Source organism: Parasteatoda tepidariorum, chromosome 4 (assembly GCF_982258835.1).
Source record: "Parasteatoda tepidariorum strain Cologne lab strain chromosome 4, Ptep-v5.0, whole genome shotgun sequence".
Lineage (NCBI taxonomy): Eukaryota > Metazoa > Arthropoda > Arachnida > Araneae > Theridiidae > Parasteatoda > Parasteatoda tepidariorum.
The window spans coordinates 115175164-115187617 of NC_141758.1; the positions used below are offsets into that span (position 1 = coordinate 115175164).

At 27.2% G+C, this 12454-nt stretch overlaps 1 protein-coding gene across 30 annotated transcripts in view; it reads right to left on the reverse strand.

Moving 5' to 3' along the window:
- Positions 1-11332, reverse strand: part of LOC147812585 (disheveled-associated activator of morphogenesis 2-like) — a 53455-nt gene extending 42123 nt beyond the window's left edge. For 9 of the 30 annotated variants that reach the window (XR_015433432.1, XR_015433433.1, XR_015433434.1 and 6 more), the window contains exons 1-5: positions 10858-10968; positions 9780-9879; positions 6404-6486; positions 5323-5462; positions 2361-2444 (exon numbers count right to left, since the gene is read on the reverse strand). Coding sequence is in view for 2 of the 30 variants with exons in the window: in XM_087162396.1 (XP_087018522.1) it covers positions 2395-2444; positions 5323-5462; positions 6404-6486; positions 9780-9782 (276 nt within the window). In the remaining 28 variants the exon portion in view is untranslated. Of the gene's footprint in view, positions 1-844; positions 2445-5232; positions 5463-6399; positions 6487-7742; positions 7794-9779; positions 9880-10731 lie in introns of those variants that run through there. The other 21 variants (XM_087162394.1, XM_087162393.1, XM_087162378.1 and 18 more) reach the window with 19 other exon arrangements.
- Between the last annotated feature and the right edge of the window lie 1122 nt (positions 11333-12454).

Below are 12454 nucleotides of genomic sequence, written 5' to 3' on the forward strand. Positions count from 1 at the left end.
AAAACAATAATTCAACACTAATGGTTAAGAAAAGATAGTGAATCAAATGCGACTAACAATTTAAATTGTGGTAAAACCATGTTACTCACAATTCTGTTTATAAATTATGATATAAATTAATAGTTATTTTTAAAAAAATTAATAAAAGAAACAAAGTGTTTTTACCCCACTCTTTATTTTAAAAAAAATCAGAGCTTTTGCTTGGTATATTTTCATGTTTATCTTATAAGAATTGGTAAAAATAAATGTAAATTTAGTACTAAGGAAATGATACCAACTTCATTTTAAGTAAAAGAAATGGATATAAAATAACAGCAACAGAACTGAAACTCATAACTTAAACGACTGTATATAATACCTGTGGTAGGTACTAAAAGCTGAATATGTTAGTTAAACAAAATGGCAATACTGCTTTTTGTTAGCAAACATTATCCTTAAGAAACTTGTTTTACTTTATTAATAAGTTTAAAGATGCAAACACTTCATTCTCATAAACATATCTATCATCATAAACTATTTATTTTATAGTTTCAAAACAACTATCTTCATTCAGAAACAATAAAAGACTTACAAAATATAAAGAAATTACAAACAACCTTCCTAAAATACAGAAGTTTGAATTATGTTTGTAAATAACATTTTTGGTAGGACAAAAAAATTTATAATTTTTTTTTTTACATAATTCATTTAACAATTAGAGAGAAGTCAATTTAACTAGTTACTTTCATAGATAAATTGTTTTACAAAACCTTACATTAAGTGATTTTAAAATTGATTGGAGGATTTAAAAATTATTACCGATTTAAAAATAGAAATTCTGTTATTTGCAAATAACTCAAGAGCATCAATTTACATATTTTATTTTTTATTCCATAGCAATATGTGAAAAATTTAACGGCTTTTTGCCTTCCTGCGGAATAATTTAAGTGTAATACTGAAACCTTATATTTTAAATACATTGTATCAGATTAAACTTTTCCTAAAAACTCTGGATTGGTGTATTCTCCCTACAAGCCTGTTGCTAGAATTTCTTTAATCATTCTGCGATATATCTCATCCTCTTAACCTTGAACAAAAGGCATTAAATATTTATTTAAAAAAATTAAACACACAACCACAAAAACAGCAATATTACAAAATGATAATTTACTTTTAAAAGAAATAAAAGAAACCAAAAACAAGAAAGAAACAAAAACCTCAAGCACCAATCTAGGATTTTATTTGAAAGCCAGGCCTTAAGATAAATGCACAATTCTTTAAGGAACAATTTCAAATAAATTTAAAAACTTCCCAATAATCATATTAGAAATGTAAGAATTAAAAATTCAATCACATAATCAATGCAACTCCACAACAATTAATTTTTTTTTCTATGTTCAATTTCCAAACAGGAAAAAAGAAAGTTGCAAGTAAAAATGGCACAGGGGAATAAATTTCAGAACAAAACAAGTTTACTGAAAAATACCACCATTTCACTTCATTGTATTGGTGGCTTTTTCGAGCAAAGACTGAAAAAAATAGAAAGTGAAATAAAAGGGTTTATTTTAATTGCTAGCACCTGATCAGGCCTTAGCAGGGGTGATTGTGAGCCCAAGTTAAAATTCCGGAAAATTTCTTGAATAATAATAATAAAAAAAAGCGCATTTTAAATTGAAAAAAATTTAAACAAAGTTTTTTTTTTCCTTTCTCTTAATATTTCTTAGTTTATTTAAAATATATTTAAAATTTTACACATATAGTGACCTGGAGAAGTAATCAAAATTTACAAATATGTCTTTCTTTCTTGAGTTTATGATTATAACAACTATTTACTGATAAAAAAATGAATATAATTCATGAATATAAGCTTATAAAGTATCTCTCTGGCTCTCCCTTACAAACAAATAAAATAAACTGTTTTTAAGTTCCACCTTTGAAAATTTGATTTCCGGAAACTTCTGTGATCAATGATTTTTTGAAACATCTGAACCTTCGATCTCCGGAAACTTTCGGATCACTGTTAGCGAAAATTCCGGAAATCCGGATTTTTTCCGGAGCACAATCCGCCCTGTTATTCTGACATCAACAGTTTCTTCAAGTAAAAGTGGGACTGGCTCAACTCTTCCTTAATTATTCAGCTATAGCATGCTTATTAATAAATAAAGAAGAACCCAAAATATTTACAGCAATTGTAACAATTAGAAAAGGAAAAATCTTAGTTTCAAAATAATAAGTATCCATCTAATTCAAGACTGAAAATTTCGACTGAAAAAATGACAATCAATTCATGAATAAAAATATGATTCATAAATTTTCTCATTTAAATGAATAATGATAAAATACGGTCATTATGCAAGCAATGCAATTTTAATCAATATTACTTTTTTGAATATAGAGCATCTTCTTCAGATATTTTCACAAACTCATTCTTAGGAGTTTCATATCTTTTTCTTCTGTTGCATCAGCTAAAACAAAATAAACGAATGTTTCAATTTCAGCAAAACTAAGGCCTAATTAAACTTTGACTGTATTATTAAGCAACTTATTTAAAGCAAAAGGTCCTTAAAATTAGATTACTAGGATAATAAAAGGAGTAATAAAAATTTAATTTGCAGTAATTAAAGATAATAGCATTAACAATAACTACACTAGTCAGTGAAAGTAATTTGAAGGGCACATTTATGAAGGCCTAAGGAAAAGTGTCAAGCTATGGTTATATAAAAGAGAAAAATTATTTAAGAGGAAAAGAGTAAATTTGAAACTAATTTACTTTCAATAAATATTTTAGTTAAGATATATAAGATATATTTATTTCCCGTTGTGATATAAAGCATTATCATAATTAATAAGCATTATAAACTGTCAAAAACCTGTGGCAAGTTCTTTTTTGTCATTGGGTAAATTTTATTAGATATTAAATCATGCACAATACTTTTATTATACACATGATGATTTACAATATATATCAGCTATAAAAAAATAGCCAAAATTATTGAAATAGTTGTTTTTTCTAGAAACATGGTACTCTTAATACTTTAAAATCAACATTAATCAATAATAAATCAAAATAAAAAAAACTAACTGCTCATTACATTATTTAACCATAACTGAAATTTTTTAAAAAAAATGTTCTAAATAAATATTCTCAATATTTTTATAACTAAAAAAAACTACAGGTTTGACTTAAATTACTTCAAAGTATTATGCAAAAATAATAGTTAAAGTGTACAGTGAAAATATTTGACATAGTTACATAGCTATTAGTAGCTGTTTCTTTTAAAAACAAAATCATAAAGGCATTTTTTCAAAAATTTAAAATTATAGTACAAAAATAAAACTGTTACACTCTGCATCTTAATATTTATAGATTTTGAAATTAAAAAAATAGTAAAGAAAGAGTTGAAGCAATATAATAACTGCAAAAAAATCCAAAAGCAATTTTTTTCTTTTTTTTTCTGCAGATACTTTTCTTGTTCATTGGAAAGGAAAGAAATACTCCTGATTTTTCTGCTCTCGTTTCGGAATAAAAAAAAATAACAAAAATTCTGCAATCAGAAGTTTAAAAGATAATTCCCTCTAGAAAAGTTTTTTTCTTTCATTTTCTGAAAGAACACCATAATTTTTAAAGAACACAGATAAAAACATTTTACATTTTAATCAAATATGTGAGCGGGGATGTTGTTACAAATTCAGACATTCGGAACACCATGAAATTCGGGGGAGGAGGTAAATTCCATCTTAAAAATTAGATTTTTTGGTAACTTAAATCACACACAATAGCAACTTAATAGATTTAAGATAAGAAATTAAAAAACATTTTCCACTGACATTGGTCGTGAACAAGGCGATGATGATTGTTAAGAATCGAAAATTTTGTGATCGATAGCATGATGGAGGCAATTTGGACAGCATTGTGCATGCATTCACCTCCTAGACAATCTGGAACCCTTCAATTTTAAGCTGGGTGGGCTTCAAGGTGCCAACAGAGATATACATCAAAATTATTAAATAGAAACTGTAATACTTAGTATTTTCCTTCTTAAATGATTAAAACAGGGTTGCCACAGAAAAAAATGAACAAAATAGTTGCTTTTAGTAGCCTAAAACATGAAAATAGTTGCCTAAATAAGAACAAAAATTCAGCAAAAATAAGACTAAAATTTTATTAAATGACTTAATTGTCATATTCCATGATACATTTAGTCAAGTTGGTGGCAAATACGATAATCTTTATGTCAACGTTAGTGTTCTAGCACTAAATTTTTATATAAAAAAATTTGCATATTTGCAGAAAATTAAATACTTTTAATTACTAGAATTCATTCAAAAAAAACTTTTTCATTAAAAAAAACCACACACACTTTTTCTAAGAAATTTCATATATATATATATATATATATATATATATTGTGAAAAGTGATTACTCAAATTCAAAATTCATACACTGTATTAAAAATTGGGATCTTTCAAATCATGCAGAATTTCTTAGCAATAACCGTTCAAAAGGCAATCGAGAAATGAAATAGACTTAGAATCTATGCAAATTGAATGCATTAAAAAGTGATGACTCAAATTTGCAATCGAAAACTTTTTATTTTTTAATGTTTTAATTATTTATTTAATTTTTTTTAATTTTATTATTTTTATTTTACATTTCCTAAGAAAAGAAACTCAGTGTCTTCAGAAGATTTTGCAGGCTGCAGGTTTTCAACCCAATTATGCTAAAAACATTGCTAGGAGTACAGAAAAGTCTCCTAATAGTCTCCTTTTCCTGAAAATAGTTGCTTTTTTTAGTCTTTTCAGACAAAAAAAAATTTTTTAATTCAATTTCTGAATTTTTCTATAAGTTACATATAGATTGTTTAAATCAATTATTATATAGTAAAAACCATTTTAATTTTTCACATGTTTTAATTACTAAGAGCTTGTTAAAATTATCAAATAATACAATCACTTGCAAACATAATTTTTTTTTTTTTTTTTTTTTGCTTTCATTGCAATAGAAGAAAATTTATTTATCTGTACTAATCCAATACTTTCAAAATTATATATTTTTTGTGGAAAAAAAGTATTTCTGCCTTAATATTTAGGTACCTTTATTAACAATGACTATTTCCAAAATAATTAACACTTTAGAGGACTAAACTCTTGTCAATAAGTTATAAGATTTTTCCACATGCCTACTCAAAAAGCTCCGTAAAACATTTCATGAAAAGATGATCTGTTTGTAAAATATTATAGATTTATTTATACTTTTGATTGGTATTAAAAAATATGCTCCAGTCTCTTCAGCAGTTGAACTTTTTATTCAACTTTCTTGAAATGTTAAAATACACAATATACTTAGGGAATTATTCATGAGTGTTTTCACTCGCCCTATTAGTGAGGTGTGAATAAGACTTTCTGTTGTGTTGTAATCCATACTGAGTAAGAAGTTCAATAATCCAGACAATCCATTTTGTTCTAAAAACCTCATCACAAAGCTGCAAATAAAATTATATTTAAAACTAAATGATAATTTAGAAAAAAATTAGTTTTTCTAAGCAATTGAATAAACATAAATCATTATCAGATTATATTAGCATTATTATCAGATTGTATTACCATTATTATGAGATTATAAAAGAATATTACAATAGTGAATATTGAAAGAAAAAAATTAAATTAATGAAAGTTTGAAAAATTAAAAGGTAGTTGATAACAATATTATCTAATGATCCTTCATAATTCATATTTTTGGAATTCTTGATAAATGCTATAAAAAAATCTGATGAATAACAGTTGATGAAGGCAGGATAAAAAAAAAATACAAGTAGTTTCATTGTTTGATGAAATTTGAAAAATTATTTTTCAAATTCCATTCTTCTTATAAATTCTCTGTTAACTCAACAAGTTACGTCTTTAATCTTGCATTCTTTGTTAATAATTTGTCAGGTTTTGATTACAATCTTCATTTTTCTCCGAACTAAATACTATTACTTTCCAACTACAAAAGCCTAACCCATCTCATCCTCTATTTTTCAATTAATTTCTTATAAGAATTCTATATGTACAAATTTATTAAGGATGGTGGTTGCAAAACAACTTCACACACATTCTGGCTAATCAAGCTTTTACTATGTATTTATTTTATTCACAAAAAACATTTTCATTTGGGAACAAATTATAAATCATAAGAATAAAAAATGTAATGAAATGAATTTAAATCCACGTTGGAGCAATTTAAGAATGTGCTACAACCCATAAATTTTCAAAATTAGAACAAAATTACTAAAGAGGTCAAACACCCTTTTGGGATTTATTGAAGATGCTCTAGTTAATCATTAAAATACTTATTATATTTTGCTAATGGTATTATATTATATATTATACCATTACATATCACTACAATACTTGTGCAAAAAGGATTTTAACTTTTACCTACAGTTGCATCCTTAATGCAGTTTTTAAGTTGTCTAAAAGTTTTGCACGGGATATTATTTCATCTTCTTCACGTGGAAACAATAACTGAAACATACAATAGTAAAATTTTTATTCTGTTAACTGAAGCATAGGAAAAAATACTTAAAAAATTAACTATAATGTAAATTTTGTGAATAAAATAAAAACATTTGTTTCAAAACTTACTTCAAAAAGTGTAGGGTGATTCCAATAGAGATGTGTCAAGTATTTTTAAAAATACTTTCTTAAACATGAATTTCAAGTGTAACTAAATAGATGATATGGTTGGTAATGTTTCTGATACAAGTACCAGAAGTTATCTAATTTAAAATTTCATAAAAATAAAAAATAAAATGCTTTTTTTTTAAATTCTTTTTTTAATAAAACCTGCAATATGAGAAATACCAAATGAAATAGAGGTAAATGAAATGTACTTAATTCATGTAAACTAAGAAATATGAAAAAACAGTTAATGGAAGATAAACAAGATCAATTTCATTGCCTTGTTTATCTTCCATTATTGTATAGTAAGGTATTTGTAAATAAACTTTTAAATGTTAAATTTTTGCATTGAAATTTCACTTTTCGAATTTAACATAACTAGGAATAGTTCATGTTTAATAAGCTTTGTATTTCCTGGTTGATGTTTGTTGTAAGTACATAACAGATTTTATTATAAACTGTTCAGCATGAAGACAGACTTTATACTTATAGTTTTCAATCAAATCACTAAAATCCAGACAAGTATTTTAACATACCCTGATGGAATGAGTAGTTCATGTTATGAAGAATAAAAATCATAAACTAAATTTAATATTCACTTTTACATAAACTAATAGCATATAAGGTTTGAGTGATGGGCATCATTCTCAAAAATTTTAGTCATGATTAAATTTATTCTGAATGATTATTCTATAGCAATTAAAAAATAATTCAATGTACTAGCAGTAAACTCCTTACTCTTTCTTACAAATAGATCTGTAAGCTACAAATCAATGAAATTATCTTTGATATGCCTTAAGTACAAATATTACAACAGGTGTCATATTTAAAATAGTTGAAAAGTCGAACTGTCAAAAGTTAAATTCAAAATAATGGGTAATGCTTAACTAGTCAGAAAATTCTATTTCGTTGTTTGCCTATCCTGCTTGAACAATTCATCACAAAATGCTATAACACTGACAATGATCGTCTCAGTGCTTTGAATTATTATGCCAAATTTCATCGTATTTGGCACACAGACTTAGCCCAAAGATATTCATTTATGTAAATATAATAACAAATTTAAAATAACTTTTATGTATGGAAAAATTAGTACTTACATCTCATTTACTCCTTTAATCACAAAACTAAGGAACTAGTAAAACTATGAGCCTTTATTACTTAGAATTTCAAGAAAAAAATTATAGAAAAAATCTATCAAAATAAGTGAGCAGGAAAATATTTAGAGAAAGGCTGTTAATTGTTTCAGAAGATATAGTTTAAAGCAAAATGTCGATATTTTAATTTCAAAGTGAGCTTTTGCAGCTATCTTAAATTTACAGAGTGGTGCAAAACTTATAACTTTGCTCTCTAGATGGGGAGGTGTTGTTCTAATTTGTACAGGTCAATAGAACTAAAAGTTTAAAACTTAATGCGATTTAATGAACAAAAAAACAAACAAATTTAGACTAATAAATATTTAAGCATCTGACACTGCTGTCTGGGCAAGTGAGGTAATGTTTCATAAGTTTCATTTTCATTTAATTTTCAGTTTTATATAAAACATTGATTATTAACATTGTTATGAGTTTTTAATTAAATTTACAGCATTAAGTTTTAATTAAATATTTCTTTAAATTAAACTCTTTGGTGAGTTGTAATAAAAATACAGTGCAATGGACAATATTAAAAATTTAATTAGTTTTTTAAGATAAGTTTTTCTTCAATGTTTGTTTATAGAATTATGGAAGTCTAACGCTTTTTTAGGGATGCACTTTTTAGGGGGTGTCATGTGATCCGTATATATTTATATCTCATGTTAGTATGTATTTATATTAGTATGTAGGATTTATGCAGTGTTTTCCTTAAACGATTTCAGAAGCCCTGTCTACCCTTTGATCTCTATAAATGCACCCTCTTTACCTGTTCTGTAAAAATAGCCACCATCCCTTAAAAGCACTGCCTATTTATTCATATTCCATTTTAAAGAGAAATAAATGACAATTACACAATGGTAAAATTTGTATAAGTATCTCTTTTTCCGAATAGGGAATATTAATGACTTTTTTTATGCGATTTTAAAGTTATTTTTTAATTAAATACTTTATTTTTAAAAAATGCTCCACTAAATGCTTATTTTCTAATAATTTTCTGTTTGAGTTATAGAAAAAAGCTTTCAAGCTGTTTTTTAAGAAACAGTTTTTTTTTTTTTGTTTTACAACTAAATATAGATCGGAGTTAGATTGCATAGTATTCATATGCAGAGAAATTTTTGTATGATAAATTTTCTAAAATAAATTACTTAAAATCTGAAAAATATTTTACATTTTAAAAATATATTTCTAAGATGAGAAACCAATAATATTGGAAATTATTAATCAAACTGTGAACTTCAGGATGATTAAACCATAGCCACTTTCAAATAAAAACTAAAATACAATGATTTTAATAATTTATGAAGGAATTTTTCTTCTTAGTTAAGAACTAATTAACTTCTGACCATCTAAGTAAAACTTAATTGTACCTTAAATATAAATAATTTTTTAACACCCAAAAGAACATGATCGTAGAATTTTCAATAAAATTCAGAAATACACAGGTATTTATGAATTTTAACTATTTACCTGGGTAAATATCCAGAGTATTATATAATATAATATCTAAATGTAATATAATATCTAAATGTAGGAAAATACAACTTATAAGTAACTAATTTTGAATAGAAATTTTACAGTACACAGATCAAGCCTGAAATTACTTAATTATTTAAGTTAGTTGATAAATATTCATTTTATGCATATTAAATATTTATATTACAATACAAATTTGATAACATTAGTTTATGCAATAAACAATTAAAAAATAAAACAATAACAATAAAATTTAGCCTAACAAATGGTGAAATACAAATTTTACAGCATCGTATCTGCTGTAGCATATTTAACAGATATGGGATAATAATATTCTATTAAATTAAGCTAGTTGATAAATATGCATTTTACAGTGCTGACACCACATGTTAAAAATTCATATTGTAGGCACATGATCAATTGACATGATTTATCAATTGATAAACTTAAAGTTTGGTTTCAGTAGTTATTATAAATTTTGAAACACACAAGAAAGAGAATTATTGGCTTAGGTTATTTTTTAATTACCATTAGATCAGCTGATAGCTTCTTAGATTTTTAACTACCAATGTCCATCAATTCTTTTATGTTTGCAATCTTCAGCTTCTAAAAATATTTCAAGGATGTTCTCGATAAGAAAGCAAATTTTTTTTTAATTAAGTGCAGGAATAAGCATAGTTATCAACATGAAAAGAAAAACAATATGATGATTTTACAAAAATGTAAATTTCACAACAACTCTCAAACCATATAGACATTTTTTCATGAGCTTCAAACTTTGATAATTAAGTTCACTTTAAAACCAATTTATGGAATGTACCAATTTAACTAGGGAATAATTTTTTTTAATTTAAACTAATTATCTCAAAGAAAAAAATTTTTAGTGATAAAATTAAAAACTTTGTATAATTTGGGTGTCTTAAAAGTCAAGCAAATATTTGTATGATGGGTGCCCTTTTTTTAGGGGCTCTATACAGTTTCTAATGCCCTGCCCTTTTGAAGGTCTAGAATGAGCACCACAGACTTTATATCTTAATACAAAAGTTACAAAACAATGAAATAAAGATAATATTCCAATTGAAAACAGCAATTGGAATTCTGAGAAGTAATGTTTAAAAACATTGGAATATTTCAGATAAACAAAGCTAAGTATTACACAATATACACAAATTTATCAAGAAAATAAATAAACTGGTTTCTTGAATGTTAAGCACTGTTTTAAACTAGCAAATGAATTATTTCAGTTTTTTAAACTCTTACTAATGAGTAAATTTCTTGTTTACTTCGTTACAGAACTATATAAGATATATTTACTACACCAAATAGGTTTACGCCATTAACAATATCCTACACAATTCAATAATTTTTCTCCAAATAAAACTTCACAATAAAAGAGAGCTTTTATAATAAATTTTAAACTAAAACTAGCTCAATAATAACAAGTGAACTATCGACCCAAATAAAGCAAAAATTGAAATACTATTTTCTGCAGATAATTTCGGTTCTGGATGCAATATTTATATAAAAAATTACTATAACAAAATACTAGAACATGCAACCTATCACTAGTCAACATGCAGAGCAAGTATTAAAAAAGGTTGTGCACCCCGAAATTTGTAGTTTCAAAGAACTTTTTTTATTTTAGTCGAATTTTTTTAATTTAAAAATTCTCTTTTCGTAATAATATCAACAATTCAAATAAAAAAATTTGTTTACACTAAGCCAGTTTCGAAGGATTGTGTGAAAATATTTTTACGCTTATAGCTTACTAGTTTTCTATCCATTATTAGTTTTTTCTTGGTTGTTGTTGTTGTTGTAGTTCATTTATGTCGCACTAGAGCTGCACAATGGGCTATTGGCGACGGTCTGGGAAACATCCCTGAGGATGATCCGAAGACATGCCATCACAATTTTGATCCTCTGCAGAGGGGATTGCACCCCGGCGTCGGTAGCCCGACGACCTGCACGCTAAGTCGAGCACTTTACGGTAGCACAGTTTAACGAGGACCAATACCGCACACCCTCGGTCCCTACGCAGACTGATCCAAGTGGGTCACCCACCCGCACACTGATAGCAGCCAGTGATGCTTGACTTCGGTGATCTGCTGGGAACCGTGTCTTAATGATCAGTCCACTGCGGGACAGTTTTTTCTTGGAATTCAAATTTTATAAAACGTAAGATAGCATTGCGGGGCAGACAATTTGGTAAACTTCTTTAAAAAAAGAGCAGAAATTAAAATAAATAATGTAATTCTAAGAGTAGAGTTAGTACGAATTAGAATAAAGCACGAATTAGAGGAGCAGAAATTAGATTGTTGTGGTTGTTAATTTACGTCGCACGTAGAGCTGCACAATGGGCTATTGGCTACAGTTTGGGAAACATCCCGGAGGATGATCCGAAGACATGCCATCATAAATTTTGATCCTCTGCGGAGGGGATGGCACCCCCGCTTCGGTAACCCGACGACCTGCGCGCGAAGCAGAAATTAGAATAAATAATATAATTCTAAGAGTAGAGTTAGCGCTTGCACTGTCCTTCTCAGTATTTTATTTTATTACCATCGTTGAACAGCCGATCCAATTTTAGGGCTTACGACTACTAATGTTCAACTCTGTAGCCTTGTAATTTTGAACCCAATCAAGAAGATAAGGGAACTCCTAGATCAAGTATTGGGGAGAATTTTACCTTCGTGGAGGATTTTTTGCAGTATATAGCCTACATTTGCATTACATGGAGAGGAAAACCTTCCACAGTTAGCTTGACGGCATATGTTTTGTCTAACCCGTGACCCGTCTACCACGGAGGATATTTTTCATTTGAACTGTGGTCGGTGTGAGCTGGGGGCTTAGTTCGAATTGAGCAGCTATCATTGGGATCGAACTCAGGTCACCTCATTTAGAGGCAAGTGCTCTATATTCCCTCAGCCACACTTCTCTGTATACACACTACTCTGTACACAATTCTATAGCAGTCGTTGAACAGCCGACCCAATTTTACTGTTTTTTCGTTGATTAAATAATAAACATTAACAGATATTTGCCTTTTAAAACATTTCATTCTATAATAAGATACTTATTCTGCAATTGTAATTATCTAAAACTAATTGCTAATTGATATAAAGCTTTAGTGTGTTCCATTGATATGTTGAATGCTCGTTTCGGCTGGATGCCCGGGAAAGTTGCTCTTTCACATCCTAGCCACT